General features: G+C 38.6%; 1 protein-coding gene across 2 annotated transcripts; it reads right to left on the minus strand.

The window, feature by feature from the left end:
* Nucleotides 1–1,744: 1,744 nt before the first annotated feature.
* ptdss1b (phosphatidylserine synthase 1b) lies at nt 1,745–13,814 on the minus strand. 2 transcript variants are annotated; one of them, XM_041809815.1, is made up of 13 exons: nt 13,543–13,814; nt 13,285–13,376; nt 11,808–11,852; nt 11,587–11,711; nt 11,067–11,225; nt 10,564–10,715; nt 8,978–9,119; nt 8,330–8,442; nt 7,752–7,817; nt 5,217–5,316; nt 3,559–3,618; nt 3,314–3,392; nt 1,745–3,234 (listed from the first exon to the last, which is right to left on the minus strand). In XM_041809815.1, exons 1-13 carry the CDS (start codon nt 13,746–13,748, stop codon nt 3,137–3,139), a joined length of 1,437 nt encoding a protein of 478 aa, XP_041665749.1. In that variant the 5' UTR covers nt 13,749–13,814; the 3' UTR covers nt 1,745–3,136. The 2 variants fall into 2 exon arrangements, with proteins under 2 accessions (XP_041665749.1, XP_041665750.1); XM_041809816.1 differs by lacking the exon at nt 7,752–7,817.
* Nucleotides 13,815–13,962: the final 148 nt, after the last annotated feature.

The following is a 13,962-nucleotide window of genomic DNA, read 5'->3' on the forward strand; positions in this document are numbered from 1 at the left end:
GGCCCTGCTACAGTGGTCAGTAGGTGTTTGCTCTAAACATCAGCATGCCCTGTTTGAATGATCTGAATAGGGCCTGTGCGGTAGGGGAACTTACAGCTGGTGTTCCGCAAAACAAAGTTGCAGCATTGTTTGGAGTGAGGCCTAGCACTATCTCCAAACTGAAGGTCAAGTTTCATATAATGGGGGTTGTCAGAGACAGGCCGCGAGGTGGGAGTCCCAAGAATACGACACCCCAAGAAGACTGTTTCCTCACCCTGTCAGCACTTAGGTACCATAGGCTGTCTTCTACGGATTTGCAGTCAAGATTTGCAGGACACTATGGCTGATGGCTCTCTGCCAGACAATCTGGAACAGACTGCACACAGCCAATCTCCAGTCTCAAAGGGCTGCCAGAAGGCCTGCCATGACTGCCCTTCACCGTCAGGCCTGTTTGCGCTGGTACACAAACAAGTGCACTGGAACCTGAACATGTGGAGGAATGTTATGTTCAGCAATGAGTCCAGATTCTGTCTACGGCAGTTGGATCATAGGATCAAAGTGTGGAGAAGACATGGAGAACGCTATACTGATAGAGTAACATCTTTTGGTGGAGGCAGTGTGATGGTGTGGGGCGGCATCTCCCTCTCTAGAAAAACAAGGCCTGTCATCATTGGAGGAAATCTCAGTGCAGAGAGATATTAAGATTAGATTCTGCAACCAGTGGCAATCTCATATCTCCACAGTCTGGGACCGAACTCTATCCTCCAAGACGACAATGCTTGACCCCACAGAGCGGGGTTTATCAGAGACTACCTCCAGAATTTGGGAGTGGAGAGGACGGAATGGCCTCCCAGCAGTCCTGACCTTAACCCCATTGAATGAATGAATAAATTGTTAAATTGCCAATATGTCTTGTTTCTTCAAACTTCCACCAAACATCAAACAAGAGTCAATGGCAGAATAAGCTGTTTGGAATTGGCAGAGAAGATTTGGCACATTTTTCATGGGCACAATCCACATACTCAGCTCTGCTGCTCATCCCATAAAAGCATGTTCCTTACAAATGTGGCACCATTTTAAAGGGAAATAAACAGGCTTTCCAAAAATATAAGATTTATTGCAAAGAAGTATTGTTGCAACAAAGAAATAATCTACCAAGCACAAACTCCCTTACTTTTTGTGCTTTTTTTTTTTTGGAAAAATTACGAAGTTCACACCTTTAGGGTGGAGTAAGGGATGGATGTGGTGAGTAAGCACGGCCTAGAGTACTGCATGGCAAGTACTAGGGTTGCAAAGAGCCTCTGGTCATACTGTGGTTGACACAAAGGCACAAAAACTGCCAGCGTTCTCTGGGTTTATTTTCAGGTGAGAAAAGACTTGGACAAAAGAGATACTGTCGAGCTTGACTTTGGCTGCTGAGTGACACATGTGTATGTTGACATGTGTCTAACTTGACTCTGGGTGCCTCCCCCCTCCAGCCCCTGGTTGGGACATATTGGGCCCTGTGATGAATACTCAGCACCCTATGTGCCTAAAACTTATGCACAAGTTTTTTTGTCTATTCATCATCATTCTTTTAACTTTGAAGTGTACTTTAATGACTGAAGTTCTAGGTCTGAAGTACATTTATAAATCAGTATAGCTATTAATATCGGCATACTGGGCATTGGCAAAAATTCACTATTATGCATCCCTATTAAATTATCCTTCATCTCAATGGAAACAACAAAAAAATAAGTTGTATTTGATATTTTAATTCTGTGAAAAAACATTCAAAATCTCAAATCAGTACCAAGTAAATTATAGAAGTTACAAAATATAGTTACAAATAGTTGCAAAAACAAAATACTTTATAATAAATACACTTTTGTATGAAACCTAGCTTCAAAGAGGAGCAAAACTGGGAAGTCAATAAGATACGCTATAGCTACAAAAAGTTTCATTCAAAAAACATCAGTTCAAATTCAATGGCAAGAGTTAATTAATTAACATTGGTCAATTAAATGGAAAACTCCAAAACATTTTTACACATACAGTAGTAAAATAGCTTATACTGACCTGACAATAACATTTAATCACATCTAATTCATTTGGATCAAAGTGATTATCATCTGCTTATGAAAGTCACCACAGTGCAATCACATCTAATGTCACAGTATTTCTACCAGGACACCTGTGACACTACTGACTTTGCTCTCTAACAACAAACACCACCAATCACAGCTAATATAGAAACATACTGTAGAGCTATAATAATGACATTAAAGTAATTAAAGTTAGAATAACATGTGCATAGCTACATATGGTGGCCTCTTTTAACTGAAGTAGGCAAAATCATCTTTCAGAGGCGCCAACTGGATTGGAAAGTAAAGCACATCTTAATACAGACAGGTTCAAAATCAGGTTATTTTTAGCAATAATAATGTGTAAAAAGATGCATCACAACAAACAACTTAAAAATGCCATTCAAAAATAAACCTAACCCTTAGTTTAGTTGTTAGGGGCATTATCTTTAGTATAAAGCAGCTATTCAAAGAAAACAATTTAAACAGTTTAGTGCAAAAAGGCTAGAATGCAAATTTTATAGTGCAAAGAAGGTCACCATCTCTTTGAAAACCCAGTGCACAATATTTGCTTATAAAGTATTTGTGTGTTTTAAAATATCTTTGACAATAAATACAAGACATATTGTGTGCTTTAGAACAGTGTCATGAAGAATAAACATCCCAGTGTCCCCTATGAAGCATTAGCTCATGTTTCTGATGAGCTCAGGACTTCATCCATCCATATTTTACACCACTTATCCCTTTCATGGCTGCAGCGGGCTGGAGCCTATCTCAGCTGTCACTGGGAGAGACAAACAACCAGGCATTCTCACACTGACACCTACGGGCAATTTAGAGTCACTTATTAACCTTAGAGCATTTCTTTGGTCCGAGAGTACCCAGAGAGAACCCACACATGCAGAGGGAGAACATGCAAACTCGCTCAGGTCTCAATAATTATAGATAATACATCAAGGATGCTGACTGACATTTTTGTTGTGGTTTTGTTAAGGAGTCCGTCTTTCACCTTGATGCAACTAAAAACATTTTTTTCAGTAATAATTAACTTGCATAGTCTTCCATGGAGGTTGTAAATTCTCAGTGTCAGTTGTTTACTGTGTCTTCCCATCATGGCCGTTTATGAATCTGTTCTTCCCGGCACCTCTCCTCCGTTTTGTGGGCTGTAAACTTTTCCCTGATTCCCTCTGAGCTATAGATGGGAAATAACATACGTTTAAGGATAGAGTTAACAAAAGAGTTGTCTCAAATCAGCCTTTTATGACACTGACCTGCAAAGCCATCTGAGACAAACCCATATGAGTCCACGACCCTGCTGTCATCACAGTTCTCACTTTGAAGAGACATACTCTGCAAAAAGACAGATCACAGTGAATGCCATTTCCACCAGCTTTAAAGACAAGACTCTGATTCAAGAGTAAATGCAACCACTGAAGAAGATTTTACGTTTCTGGAAATATTCACAAACTCAAAATCACAAACATACATTTAATCAGTACCAAAAGCAAATACTCACCTTCATTTTATTTTGCTCATACCACACCATCCCATATAAACACAGAAGTGTGATAAGTGCCTACAAATGCAATATAAAAGGAAAAAAGTCAGGTCAAACATTAGTTTTGTTTTCCTCCAACAGTATTACACGTACATGTATGAACCTTGAAGTGGGCAAGTAAGCTGAGAAAGTATGCAGGAAAAATAGAAACCAGCAAGTTGAAAATGTACACATCATTAAGCCTGTGTGTCATACTACAGAGACAACTTTATTAGCATTCAGGGAAGGGAGACTTAAGTTGAATTATAAAATGGCATGATGGGATGAGTATTAACCCTCTGAGGTCTGCACACCCATCGGCACGATTTTGCTATGTTTTTATTAAAGGGCCTCTAAAAGGATAATAAATCTGTATTTAGGTTTGTTGTATGACAGGACTCTGTGTTGTGAACCCCCAGCTTAAAATTCAGTCAGATAAAACAACCAGAAAGTCTGGTTTAAACAAAGCCAGTCAAAACTGAAAACACCTGTCTCTAAAGATGTGAAACTAATTTAGGCCAATTTACAGAGCAAAACGAGTTAACGTTGATATCAAAAATGGACGGAGACAATCTGAGGCTCTGAGGAGGAGGAGTGTTAGAGAGGAAAACAAAATTGCACAAATGTATTGGTATGATATTGGCATCGGCAGATATGAACATTTCTGCTATTTACAACCAGTATTTTGGCTATAAAATTTTCCCATTATCAGCTGTAATCAGTTATATAAACAAATAAGTTAGTGGAGTTTTAGGTTGGACCAACAGACCAATATCGGTTGAAGTAATGTTTTTTTAATTCATTATCATTCCTTACACTAAAAGTCTGTTTTATGGACTAAAATTTGTACATCTCCAAACTTCAGGCTGCGTGTTACAAGGACTGAAATTTTGGGTCTGAGCTACATTTAAATGTCAGCATCAGCTAAAACTGTTTTGTAAAGATGGGCATAATTGATATCCAATATGAATCCAATATTGTGCATCCCTAGAAATTTCAGATTGTAACAGTGACAAAGTTCATGATGTTAATGAGGGACACTTGATGAAAAACAACCTTCTGCTATCAAGTCTGTAAATCACGACTGAGATGTAAATAGTTATTTAAGGAGAAAAGAAACAGAAGTAGAAAGCAAAGACACACTCTTATCTGCTCTTGCAATTCCAATAGTGTCCCAACATTTTTGGTTCTTTGACCTTCATCAATCTTTGCAATAATGAATCAACCTGATAAAGGTCTGAGTAAAGCAAGGTTTTGAAGCAATGCAGTAAATCTAAGAATTGTGCCAGAGAAGTTTGCTGGAGTGTTTTGATTTTTGACTTCTGTCATATTCCCCTTTCCAGGTGCACAAAAAGTTCTTAAAATTTGAAAAATGTAATTATTTTCATTTGTAGCGTTTGACGTCTGACCGCTATGTTTATGATGTGAGAACATTTTGATTCTAAGCACAGTTTAATCTGACTGGATATGATTGTTTGGTTTTGATTGCAGAATCAGAGGTTTTGTGAAGGTAGCTTGATTGGAGATTTGTACTCAATGTTTAGAGAAAATTAAAGACGAGTTTGAGAAATATGTTTAGCAATTGTAAAAAACGGTAACTGCACAATGCAACTGCATCTCTTTTGGATGTTTCTTACCAGACAGAGCAGCCACAGGAGCACAGAGCGAATCTGCGTCTTGGAAAACAAGTCATGACCAAATTTCACACAGGCAAGAGCCTCGAGGAAGGCAATGGCCCTGCAGGTGAACACATACATGTTGAAAACAGTGGGGACACAACTCTGGAAATTTTCAACAATATTTAACTATGGCCCCCTCTCTTGGAAATTCTGTTTTATTGCAATGAAGATGGTAGTGTACAGTAAGTTCAAATTCAGGTGGTTATGATTATAAATCCTCTCTCAGCCTATAAAAACATCCACTCCCTGTGCTGCTGTGGGAAACTCTTCCTCATGTTTAAAGGTCACACTGCAGGGATGCACGCCACTTAAGAGAGAGGACGCAATGTGAAGTACTTCACCCAGACAGAGAGCGCCTGTCTCGTTGCTATGGAAACTAGAGCAGACTGATGCCACTGGCGGCTTTGTGTCACAGATGAAGAAAAAAACATTCTGTTATTGATTTAATTTCCACTTTAATAAACTTCAGCAAAGCCTGAATATCCATTAACATTTTTTTTGTTTACTCTAAAATAGCTTTCACTGATCTTGTTAACTTACAGGCAAATGTTACAATGATCCTTAAATAAATTCGTAGAGGTTTTTTTTAACTCCAATTTCAAAAAAGTTGGGACACTGTGTAAAATTTCAATTAAAACAGATGTCAGTGACTGTCAAACCTCATAAACCCATACTTTATTCACAATAGAACATAAACAACATAGCAGATATTGAAACAGACATTTTAACATTTCATGAAAAATATTAGCTCATTTTGAATTTGATGGCAGCAGGGACAGGTCTAGGTTCACCATTGTGTAGCATCCCCTCTTATTTTAACAACAATCTGTAAACATGTGGGAAGTGAGGAGACAAGTTGCTGGAGTTTGGCAAGAGGAATGTTGTCCCATTCTCGCCTGTTAGTCTTCCTTGCCGGACTTTTCCTTTTATGATACTTCAAAAGTTTTCTATTAGTGAAAGGTCTGAACTGCAGGCAGGCCAGTTCAGGACCCAGATTCTTCTACTGTGAAGCCATGCTGTTGTGATTTATAGCAGCTATTTTAGTCTTAGTTTTAGTCTTTAGATGAAATGTGTTTAGATGAAATTTCTTTTAGTTTTAGTCACATTTAGTCTTTTTTACACTTTTTAGTTATAGTCAAATTTTAGTCGATGAAAACTCAAAAACATTTTAGTCTGGTTTAAGTCCATAAAAAGTCCTTAAATTTTAGTCTTTACTTTTAGTCCAAGCATTTATTTTCTTGCCTAAATCTGGTACCAAATCATGGTAGTGTGTTCTATGCACTCTGCTAAACCTGGGGTCCCTGCTCTCTACAGCTGAGAGGCAGAATAGCTACAGCTGCATTGTTTTTGACAGATTAACCCACGGTGGAGAAATATCACAGATTTTGAATGTCCAACGAAAACTACATTACATTTTAGTCTATTAGTCATCTTGACTAAAACTTAACTTACTTTCTGTCAGTTTTAGTCATCAATGATCTATTTTTGTTAGTTTAAGTCTAGTTTTTGTCATGGAAAAAAGGCTGTCGACAAATAGTTTTAGTCATAGTATTAGTCGATGAAATCAACATTGGTGTGGTATGTGGTCTAGCATTGTCTGGAATAGCCGAGGCCTTCCCGGAAAGAGACATTGTCTGGATGGGAGCATATGTTGCTCTAAAACCTCTATCTACTTCTCAGCATTGATAGTGCCCTTCCAGGTATGTAAGCTGCCCACACCATAGGTACTAATGCAATGCCATACCATCCAAGATGGAGGCTTTTGAACTGTGAGCTGATGGTCCCTCTCCTCTTTTGGCCACAGGATATGGCGTCAGTGGTTTCCAACAAGAATTTCAAATTTTGAGTCATCTGACAGCAGAACAGTTTTTCATTTAACCTCAGTCAATATTAAATGAGTTTTGGGCCAGAGGAGACGGCAGCATTTCTGGATCCTTTTTACATATAACTTCTTCTTTCCATGATCCAGCCTTAGCTGTCATTTGTGGATGGCATGGCTAACTGTGTTGACAGGCAATGATTTTTGGAAGTGTTTCCAAACCCATGCAGGGATTTCCAGTACAGAATCATGCCTGAGGGCCCCTTCAGCCTTGTCCCTTGTTAACAGTGATTTCTCCAGATTCTCTGAATCTTTTGACGATATTATGAACTGTTGATGATGGGATATTCAAAGTCTTTGTAATTTTACACTGAGGAACACTTTTCTAAAATTGTTCCACAATTTTCAGACAGTTTTTTTACAGCTTGGTAAACCTCTGCCCATCTGTAATTCTGAAAGGCTCTGCCTCTCTTAAATGCTCCATTTATACCCATTCATGTTCCTGACCCATTATCCTTTATAGTTGCAAACTGCTCCTCCAGCTGTTTTTCATTAGGACCACTCACTTTTCCAAATTTGTAAATCATTGCATTCTGTTATAGTTTACATTTTACACAGCGGACCAACTTTTTAGGGAATTGGGTTTTTAAACAAAAAGGACTAAAGGTACTCACCCAAACACCCAGCATTGTGTGCCAACACGTTTACACTGAGTGTCTGTCAGGTACGCATAATATTGTCTAAAAAAAGAAGAAAACTGGAAATTTGTACATGAAAAGAACAGTGCAAGAGTTTAAGGTCTATCTAAAAACTTAAGTCATAAAAGAAAACATTAAATTCATAGGAAAAACATTAACTCAAGGCTCTCATATAAAATTTTGTAATTGAATTAGAATGGTATTTTTCTCTTGTAAACATGTAATTAATTAAAAAAAACATGTCTATGGTTTCTGGGTTCTGTGGGACTTTCTGGTCTTTGTCATTTATTATTAGTTTTGCTTTAATGCATGTCTCAGTATGGGCTGTCATGTCTGATTGTCTATATCTTGTTATAAAAAAAAGTTATTATAAAAATGAGCTTAAAGCAGAGAGCCTCTAAAAAGTTACCACTTATTAACAATAATTTGTGAGGTTAGGACAAAATGCTACCGTACAAATCAGGTTTATTTTTTGTTTTGTTTGAATAATATATCAGACTTATTGTTACTTGCAGGAGGTGGTACAACAACATGATCCTAAAGGTTTGACGTACCGTACAGTGGGCGCTGTGATGACTCCGACAAGCAGGATACGACACCAGCTGAGAGGGTGAGATGCCTGGAAGACGAAGATATGCTTCAGGAAGAACGTGTTCAACTCTGTCAGCTAGGAAGACAAAATGTGGGAGACAGAAAATCTGAGAGGTTTTTTATGAACATGTTGTATAATTGCTAAGCGTTATCATCAGGAATCAAATAAAATAACCAATAGTGAAAATAACAGTAACATTCCTGATATCAAGAGCAAAGACATGGCGTTGTAATGGCCAGAGAAGAGTGTAATGCTGGGTCAACCCAGTTCACCTCTTTTTAACAATGTCCTAATATTATTCATGACGCATTTATTATGCCTTCAATATGTTTTTTACAAGTGTTCTTATAATTGGACATTTGTTTTAATCCATGTAAGCATTCACAGTATTTTATATTTCCATCTTTCATGCAGTATTAATTATGGTTCACAAGATTTTCTCTCTTTGATTGCACCATGCTGTCATGTGTTGATATGTGTGTGGTTTAATTTGTTATTGCACTGTGCTGTCTTTTTTGTGAACACATCTTAAAAAATGTTTTACCTAAATGAAGGTTCTTGTAGTTAAAGTTAGATGGAGTTTCTGGTCATATTACAAAGGTTACAGTACCTGCCAAAGGATCATAAACAGATAGATGCCTGCTAATCTCTGGAACGATGATTTTGGATCAAACCAGCGCACAAAGGTCCAACTTGCCGGGGTGAACTGGAGCACAGCCCGCTTTATCTTCCCTGTGGTGGAGTGAATTTCCCTGAACAGAGTACAAGAGTTTATGAAATAGAGACGTGATATCTTATAAGAAATATGCAGGTTTCCAAAATTATTTCAGCAAAAGGCTCTTTCAGGAATTAGTTAATACCAGCTGATGTCTTACATGACTCTAAAAAAAATCATAAAACAGTGTTACTTCCAAACATAGACGTTATGGACAGGAGTATTTGGACACTCACTGAATTCAGATGTTTCAATCAGACCCGTTGCCACAGGTCAGAATCATCACCTAGCCCTGCAGTCAATTCAAATAGCTTTATTGGCATGGAAATCAATATGTTTCAGTGCCAAAGCAACGAAAATAACAGCAGGAAAAAAGTCTCCATTTACAAACATCTGTGATAAGATGGTTTGGGAAATTTCATCCCTGCTGGATATTCCAGTCAACTGTAAGTGATATAATTAGAAAGTGGAAGCATTTAGGAACAACAGCAGCTCAGCCACGAAGCAGAAGACCACGTAAAATCCCAGAGCAGGGTTAATGACTGCTAAGGCGCATGGTGTATAAAAGTCTCCAATGCTCTGCTGATTCCATAGATGAAGAAAAGGGCATTAATGTAAACACTAAAACTGTGCAGTGGGAACTTCATGAATGTGTTTCCATGGCCAAGCAGCTGTATGCAAGCCTCACATCACCAAGTCCAATGCCAAGCGTCAGATGGAGTTGTGTAAGGCACGCCAACACTGGACTGTGGAGCAGTGGAAACGTGTTCTGTGAAGTGATCAATCATGTTTCTCTGTTTGGCAGTCAGATGGGTGAGTCTAGGTTTGGAGGATGCTGGGAGAATGTTACTTTAAGGAGGGATAATGGTATGGGGCTGTTTTTCAGGGTCTGGGCTAGGCCCCTAATCTCCAGTGAAGGCCAATCTTAATGCTTCAGCATACCAAGACATTTTGGACAATGCTATTCTTCCAACTGTGAGGCAACAGTTTGGGTAAGGCCTTTTTCTATTCCAATATGTATGTGCCCCAGTGCACAAAGCAATGACGATAAAGACATGGTTTGATGAGTTCAGTGTAGAAGAATTTGACTGGCCCGCACAGAGCCATGACCTCAACCCCACCGAGCACCTTTGGGATGAACTGATACTGATGATACTCTACAGAATGAATTGGCACCACTTCCCACAGAAACACTCCAAAATCTTGTGGAAATCTTTCCAAGAAGAGAGGAGGCTGTTATAGCTGCAAAAGGGGAGCAACTCCATATTGAAGTACATGGATTTGAAGACAATTTCATTACAGTCCCTGTTGGTGTAACGATCAAGCAGCCAAATACTTTTGTCCATAAAGGACACAATATACTCTTGCAAGATTTTGGCTTTTGATGTTTTTCTTTCACCCCTCCTTGGATCCATGAATGTAATATCTGATTGAAAAAAATTAAAGAAAAGTTAAAGGCAAAGATTGTACTCTTCACTTACTTGATGCTGGCCCAACGGTACGTCCTCATCTCTAAAAAGCGGCAAGCAGTCATGCCAAGCCAGATGCCTCCTCCATTACACAACAGTATGTCCAGTATCACTTGATCCCACCAGCACTCTGCAAAATTTGGCAGCAGGTGCATGAAGAACAACTGTGAAAAGAGGTGAGAATGCAAAGAACATAAAACTCTCTATCCATGAGAGTTTTAAGTCAGTGACTACTAAAATGTCTCTGACTTCTTCAACCTGTTATATAATTATTCTGGCCTTTTTTCCCCAATGACACCTGACTCCATTGATTCAGCGGTTAATAAGTCTTTATAAGAATAAACTTCATAATCCCAAGTTCAGTCTTGGCAACAGAATTTATGACAGAAGTCGTGTGCAGCAACTCCTGCTAATGCTTTCCTAAGACGAGCACAAGTATCTACTCCATCTCCCTGACCTTGTAGACTTCAAATATCCTCATTAGCCTGACTTCATTATAACTACAGGTGTGCTACCTCAGTGAGCTCCCAGGTAATGCTGATGGTCCAACAGAGGCCATAGCTGCGGATGAGCAGAGCCTTCATGGCCCAGCCTGCAAAGTGGCCGAACGCAAAGATGTCAAAGTGGCTCATGATCCGCTCCCATGTAATTGATGAACAGTTTACAGCGTATTCCTGTCAAGGGAATGGAAAAATAATTACAGGAAATAGACAGGAAACTCAAAATAAGATGTTTGTATAGCTGGAAATGATGAGCAGGAAGTGTTGATTTAGTGGCTTGAAAAGTTTTACACAGCTCTGCCAACCTTCAAATTCTAATGGAGCTGGCTGCAACATCTCAGCCACCTTTAAACTGGGGTAAGTTTGGACTAATGTGCTCATGTAGTCTACTCAAGACTTTAAATTCAAATTGACCAAAGTTATATCTGTTCAACACATAATAAAAGGAATTTTATCCCCCACAAACATAGCGTACTCTGCTACATTTGTTATGAACCCGCTCTTCTGCTTCAGTTGAATTGTAATTCATCCTCACCATGATATCTGCTTCTCGTGTGGCATAGCGCAGATTTGGGTCCATCCAGTACATAAGCAACTTTACTTGGTCCCAGTTGAGAAAGATGAGGAAGACAAGAAACAGGAAGTACATAACGCTAAGACCTACAAGAAATGGAGGTTTAAGATAAACTAGATTCAGATGGAACAATCTGGATAAATTAAATGATGCAGATGTGAGACAGAGCGATACCAACTCACCAAACACCATTCTCCATACCGCAGGGTGAGGCCTGGTAAATGGTCCTAATAAAGGAAAATCAAAACACAAGTGAATTTTGGTGAATTTCAATTATTTAAAGGAAGATAAATACAAATAAAAGTTAAAATTAAACTAATCCCAAAGATATCAGGGAGGCGCAAGGCTTTGTCTTCTCTAAGGTTGTCAACATAATATGCATACATTAACTGAAATCATCACTTTTTTAAAATAGTCTAGACAAAACTCTTATGATAAGAGAAACGTGTAGAGCTTTTACTTAAGACTCTTACCAATGAAATGACTAAAATCAATGAGGATTTTTACAGTAGATTATAATCTTTATTCTCAGCTGGATCACTGGGGGGGCTCAGCTTTTCAAGTAGGTGGAGTTCAGAGCAAAAAGGCTGGAAACAACTGGAATATATGATTTGTCCTTTAATCATAAGTGAATCAGACATTTTGGATCAGTTGGTTGGTGACTTTGTCATCCTAAACCTCAAACTCAGGTGTTCAGTTTAGTCCATGGTTGTCGTTCAGCCTTTTTTGGGAGGGGGGGCTTATGTCACCCTTAAGTGTTCCTAAGCTTCCCCAACAATAGTTACAGTAAAAACAGTGACTTAATCAATTAAGGAATGCACCACTCCATTATGTTACTTTCTGTTCAATGTATATAGACTGTGTTCAGACACAGGGAAATATCAGTGGCAAGCAGAAATGAAAGCCTGAAAGAACAAAGGGAGGAGATATTAAACTATATATTTTTAGATTTTATATACCACATTTATTTTACTAAATGCATTACTGGATATGTTTTCATTTTTTTACATGAACTTATCCCAACAAATAGACTTGTAAATACCAACTCATAAACTCGATTAGACTGTTATTAAAAAAGGAAGACCTCCTGAAGGTTTGGGAACAGATAGGCAGAGGGTCTTCCAGAGTTAGAAGGGAAAGAAAAGAGAGTAAGTCGGATAATAGGTCCTGATGAATATTCTACAACTAATCATACATAAATAAATAAATTAAGCCTTTAAGGTTTAAAAAAAAATGGCAGCGTGGCAGCCCCCCTTTCTAGTGATTTCCCTGGTTTGGCCCATGATGGATCACCCCTTCTCTAGGGCAAGTTGATCCACAGGAGCACTTTTTTTGGAGGTAATATTTTCAGACAGCTTTGTTATATAGTCATGCTGATATTCTATTTGATAGCAGAGATCTTGAAATTCAGGCTCATCTTTTCATTCTACTTCCGTCTCTTTTTTCTGGCTTTGAGGACAGCACAAGTAAAAACTGGCTCATCTTAGCCCCCTCTCCCCTACAAATAATCACAGTTGTCGCTGATGGTCTCCTTTGTTTTTGTCGGTCATAAAGAGCCTTCCATATTATTTTAAACTGTTTCATTACCACATGAAATTCATCACAAGAGTTTAACGTAAATAAATTCATGTAAATAAATACATAAATGTAGTTTCTTACCATTGGGAAAGGCCAGGACACTGATGACTAAGAAGAAGGAGAGAACCACCAACAGACCAACTCGGAGGTTGTTGTCAGAGTTTTCATCGTTCCTGTAGTAAAACAGAATCACATGTTAAAAAAGGGAGCTGACAGGCCAACAAATGAAGGACTGTCAATTTAACAGTCGGCCAAGTATGGCACAGCAATGGTATTGATTTACTCGTGTGGTTTTAAGCCTTCAGCTTTCAGCAGAAATGGTCTCAGGCTAAAGTTTACCTGGTAAACACAAAGTACATAAGGCTGAGCACAGTCACTGTCAGAAGTGAGATGGTGTGAGGCTTATAGAAGAAATCAATGCAGATATCCTCCACTTGTTGCTCGTTTATCATTCGGAAATGTAGATTATAGTTCACATCTTCCTCCCAATGTGTCCTCGGCGTCACCTGGGCTGCCTTTTCGCTGTTTTGGACCGCTCTCTTCATTTTTTTACCGCTCAAATTTAAAGAATTAGAAGTTGTAAACGCAGAAACAGAAGATGTGATGCGAAGAGTCTCCACAGAAGAAATCCTGTAGTTGGGCTCATTCATAGATCTTAGGGGGGTGTTTGAAAGTCGCGATAGTTGTTTTAATGCTAACTAATACCGGTGGATTAATAATACGAAAACACAAACATGACTATTATAACGTCATTTAATT

This window comes from Cheilinus undulatus, linkage group 16, assembly GCF_018320785.1.
Source record: "Cheilinus undulatus linkage group 16, ASM1832078v1, whole genome shotgun sequence".
NCBI lineage: Eukaryota > Metazoa > Chordata > Actinopteri > Labriformes > Labridae > Cheilinus > Cheilinus undulatus.